The sequence below is a fragment of the Cyprinodon variegatus genome, unplaced genomic scaffold, assembly GCF_000732505.1.
Source record: "Cyprinodon variegatus isolate N-32 unplaced genomic scaffold, C_variegatus-1.0 Scaffold1697, whole genome shotgun sequence".
NCBI lineage: Eukaryota > Metazoa > Chordata > Actinopteri > Cyprinodontiformes > Cyprinodontidae > Cyprinodon > Cyprinodon variegatus.
Genome location: NW_015152150.1, coordinates 47,356 through 52,592, shown reverse-complemented (window position 1 = coordinate 52,592; position 5,237 = coordinate 47,356). Strand labels below are relative to the sequence as shown.

General features: G+C 32.9%; 1 protein-coding gene across 1 annotated transcript in view; it reads right to left on the bottom strand.

Moving 5' to 3' along the window:
* The window catches only part of LOC107104337 (major histocompatibility complex class I-related gene protein-like), an 18,803-nt gene that overhangs the window by 10,076 nt on the left and 3,490 nt on the right, over positions 1-5,237 (bottom strand). The window contains exons 2-3 of the mRNA XM_015404323.1: positions 4,860-4,924; positions 2,662-2,925 (exon numbers count right to left, since the gene is read on the bottom strand). Coding sequence (XP_015259809.1) covers positions 2,662-2,925; positions 4,860-4,924 — 329 coding nt within the window. The remainder of the gene's footprint in view (positions 1-2,661; positions 2,926-4,859; positions 4,925-5,237) is intronic.

Here is a 5,237-nt window from a genome sequence, read left to right as displayed (position 1 = left end):
ACTATATATATAGTATATAATCTACAGCGTCTCACTTTAACTTGGATTATTAATTGCATTCATGGCCTGAAACAATGTAAATGTTGTAAATTGTAATAACCTGATAATGTGATTGTAAAAGGTGATATATATACATTTTTTCCCGGCCCGGGGTCTTTCTGCATGGAGTTTGCATGTTCTCCCTGAGCATGCATGGGTTCTCTCCGGGTACTCCGGCTTCCTCCCACAGTCCAAAAACATGACTGTTAGGTTAACTTGCTTCTCTACAGTCCCCTTAGGTGTGAGTGTGTGTGAATGGTTGTTTGTCCTATTTGTCTCTGTGTTGCCCTGCGATGGACTGGCGACCTTTCCAGGGTGTACCCTGCCTCTCGCCTGTAGACAACTGGAGATAGGCACCAGCAACCCTTGCGACCCCAATTGGGACAAACGTGTCAGATAATAGATGTATGTTTAAAGTGGTGCAAAAATAAAAGTATTACTTTTACAAACAAAGGTAGCTTATGAATAATTGTTTTATACATTTTGACAGGTCCAAAATATGTAAATATAACATTTTTGTTATGATGCCAACATCATCAAGAAAGCATTCTGCACAAATAGCAGGTTGAAGTCATGCAAGACAGAGTTCAGGTTTTACCAGATTAAGGTAGTTTCCAGACTGAGCTGAGATAGAGCCAAACAAAAAAAGAAAGAAAGAAAAGAAACAAACAAATAACAGAAAGTAAAACAAGAGTGAACATCTTTTAAGCTGCTGAGCGACCAAATTAACTGTAGAAGATTGTTCTCTTTATTATCAGTAATAATATATAGATATTGATTTTTATTTTTTTTTTACAGCAAAAACAGAACGTTTCAAGTCACAACATATATGGGGCATAAAATATGCTACCTGTCCTACAATGAAGAAATTATGAAGACATTTTTCCTTCCACTGAGATATTTAGATTGCACTATTATGAATATAAAAAATGTTTTCAAATAAAATCAACCCAATGTACATTAAGACAAAAAACAAAACAAAAAAACAACAACAAAAAAACGATTATTTCTGTGGATTGAAATAAAAAAAAACAACTACCCTACATTTTTTATATCTGTATTTCCAGATGCGAGAATCCAATAACAGGAGCGTCCACGCATTAACAGTTATTTGTAAATCATTTCATTTTAGATTAACTTTAAAAGATCTTATTCAATATATTAGTTATTTACCTGCAGCCAAGTCTTGTGAACCAATTCCCATCCGACGCGCTAAAAACAGTGACTTCATCATGATTCTGGATTCAAACAAACCAGAAAGAACTCAGTTTTTCAGCTGATCCAATGTTTTGATGTCCACTTTATGGGCGGAACTATCAGACAAACGCGTCACTGATAACCTAGAATTCAACCAATGGGAATGCAGCGTTAACCATGACGTCACCTAAATCCGGTTAAAAACGGAACCAGAGAGGTTTCTAGTGAAAATGAAAGTAAAATAAAGACTAATATTTTTCAGTTGTTTAAAAAAGTATTAAATACATCTGAAATTGATCGCTTTCAATTCATTTTTCTACAGTTTCTGTTTACTTTTGTATTTTACACCAGACCTCAAAACAAGACATAAACTTAAACAAAAATTAGGTATTTATCTTAGCAGAAATTTAATCTGTACTAACAGATTTTTTTCCGGTAATACTTGGCTGGAAATAAATTATAAACTAATAACTGAAATGTTTCTTAGCTCATGCTGACTTTTGTCCAAACAATTTCTAATTGCCTTGGAAAGACATAACCAGAAAATATTAATATAAAAACAGACCAAAAAGTTAAATTATCTGAGCCAAATTTTTTGGACTGTTTGATAAAATCTGAACTTTTATCATATTTATAGTTAGTTTTTGTTTTTATAGTCATTTTATGTGACCAATTCATGCTGGTCACCCTCAGCATTATAAATAATGATATACCTCCCCCTACAGGTAGAGTTTGGGATAAATAGAACTTGGTCAGTGAGTTTCTAATGGCCTCATTGTCATTAAAATTAAATGCTCTAGTTATTTTTATTTCATATTCATTCTCTAATTCTGTCATTCATTAATTAAAGTACAGTGATTTATATTCATACGTTCAAGGCTCACACTGAAAAATAAAGAATAGGTTCAATTGTCATTCTTAATCTGGCTTATTATTTATAGCTGGTCAGATTAAAATAGAAAATCATTTTAAGAAAGCAAAAACTGTGAGATATTTCTAAACACACCTAGTAAGTCTTTTTAAACACATTAAGTGTTTAAAAAGACTTACTAATGCTTATCTTCTTGCAAGAAATATGTTAGGGTTGTGACTTTTGTTTTTGACATTTTTAATGCTTTGCAAGAAAAGGGCTTCACCAGTCTAGTCCTTTCATAGTGTTTTATGATGAAGTTAAAATATCATTTCCTATGTATTTGTAAATCCAATAAGGACCCAGTGAACCACATCATTAGCAAAAATGTTTACTCCATTAAGTGAAGCATCTTGGTGCACAATGAAATTGATTTTAAGTTTTAACTTCCTCTTAACAATCCTTTCTTACTCCCATCAGAATCCATGGTGTGAATGGTGGTGTTTTTCTCAGTGAGTGTTGTTGCACTTTCAAATGATAATTTTGCAGNATTGGGGATATTTTTCATAACTCACCTCCAATGGGGTTGAAGTTCTGTTTAGCGATATTAATGTTGTTTTTAAAGGTTTTCTGAGCAGTGATTAATGCCTGATTGCTTCTCTTCCAGGAACCTGGACCTTCACTCTTTGCCATCCAGTCCTGTTTAGGGATCTTCTTCCTAAGGACACTATCATAGTAGGAGACTGGCTGCTCATCCACCAACTCAACTTCCACAAACTCTGGAAAGGTGGTTAGTTCAGGTGATGTGGTGCAGGTAGAGTATTTCAGAGAAGGAGTCACTGTGGCAAAGAAAAGGCTGTTATTCCCACAATAAATAAGTTAAATCACGAAAAACAAACAATGGGTACAAAATTGAAGATCCATCTCTGTAATCACATTATTCTGAAAAGATTTAGGGAAATAAAAATATTATGTCTTGATTAAATACTTTAACAGCACTATGATTTATAAGCTGAAGAGCTAAAAATGCAAATATCTCCATAACTCCACCAGATTAACAATATTCAGTTGAATCTTAGCAATAAAATATAGTTTTAGCAAAGTACAATCCAGCAAAACTCCCAATAAACAAAAAAAAAAACAACTCAGAAATTTCATTTGAGCATCAATCAAATAGTTTGATCAGCAAAAGTCCTAATAATATATATTTTACTAACAAACTGAATAATAATACAATTTATTACCAACTTGAAATTCGTCACTTTTATTAAGACATTTAGTTTCTGTTTACAACTAATAATCTATATTTAAAACTATATTATGTAATAAATAGGCCTCATTATTAAAACAATTATGAAAATCCAAACAAGTAGTTGTTTGATATATGTTTAAAAATATATAAAGCAAAATTTAAATATAAAGTTTTTTTGGTCAAAAGTATTTGAGAGAAAACAATTAAATGCTATTTAATTTCTATTCATATTTAAACATTTTAATGTATCAAATTATCTCAGTGTGAAAGAAATCTATTCTGGTCTCATTATATATATAAAATGAGACCAGAGTCACTCCTTTAGCTCATCTACAGCGTCTCACTTTAACTTGGATTATTAATTGCATTCATGGCCTGAAACAATGTAAATGTTGTAAATTGTAATAACCTGATAATGTGATTGTAAAAGGTGATATATATACATTTTTTCCCGGCCCGGGGTCTTTCTGCATGGAGTTTGCATGTTCTCCCTGAGCATGCATGGGTTCTCTCCGGGTACTCCGGCTTCCTCCCACAGTCCAAAAACATGACTGTTAGGTTAACTTGCTTCTCTACAGTCCCCTTAGGTGTGAGTGTGTGTGAATGGTTGTTTGTCCTATTTGTCTCTGTGTTGCCCTGCGATGGACTGGCGACCTTTCCAGGGTGTACCCTGCCTCTCGCCTGTAGACAACTGGAGATAGGCACCAGCAACCCTTGCGACCCCAATTGGGACAAACGTGTCAGATAATAGATGTATGTTTAAAGTGGTGCAAAAATAAAAGTATTACTTTTACAAACAAAGGTAGCTTATGAATAATTGTTTTATACATTTTGACAGGTCCAAAATATGTAAATATAACATTTTTGTTATGATGCCAACATCATCAAGAAAGCATTCTGCACAAATAGCAGGTTGAAGTCATGCAAGACAGAGTTCAGGTTTTACCAGATTAAGGTAGTTTCCAGACTGAGCTGAGATAGAGCCAAACAAAAAAAGAAAGAAAGAAAAGAAACAAACAAATAACAGAAAGTAAAACAAGAGTGAACATCTTTTAAGCTGCTGAGCGACCAAATTAACTGTAGAAGATTGTTCTCTTTATTATCAGTAATAATATATAGATATTGATTTTTATTTTTTTTTTACAGCAAAAACAGAACGTTTCAAGTCACAACATATATGGGGCATAAAATATGCTACCTGTCCTACAATGAAGAAATTATGAAGACATTTTTCCTTCCACTGAGATATTTAGATTGCACTATTATGAATATAAAAAATGTTTTCAAATAAAATCAACCCAATGTACATTAAGACAAAAAACAAAACAAAAAAACAACAACAAAAAAACGATTATTTCTGTGGATTGAAATAAAAAAAAACAACTACCCTACATTTTTTATATCTGTATTTCCAGATGCGAGAATCCAATAACAGGAGCGTCCACGCATTAACAGTTATTTGTAAATCATTTCATTTTAGATTAACTTTAAAAGATCTTATTCAATATATTAGTTATTTACCTGCAGCCAAGTCTTGTGAACCAATTCCCATCCGACGCGCTAAAAACAGTGACTTCATCATGATTCTGGATTCAAACAAACCAGAAAGAACTCAGTTTTTCAGCTGATCCAATGTTTTGATGTCCACTTTATGGGCGGAACTATCAGACAAACGCGTCACTGATAACCTAGAATTCAACCAATGGGAATGCAGCGTTAACCATGACGTCACCTAAATCCGGTTAAAAACGGAACCAGAGAGGTTTCTAGTGAAAATGAAAGTAAAATAAAGACTAATATTTTTCAGTTGTTTAAAAAAGTATTAAATACATCTGAAATTGATCGCTTTCAATTAAATGTTTTACAGTTTCTGTTTACTTTTGTATTTTACACCAGACC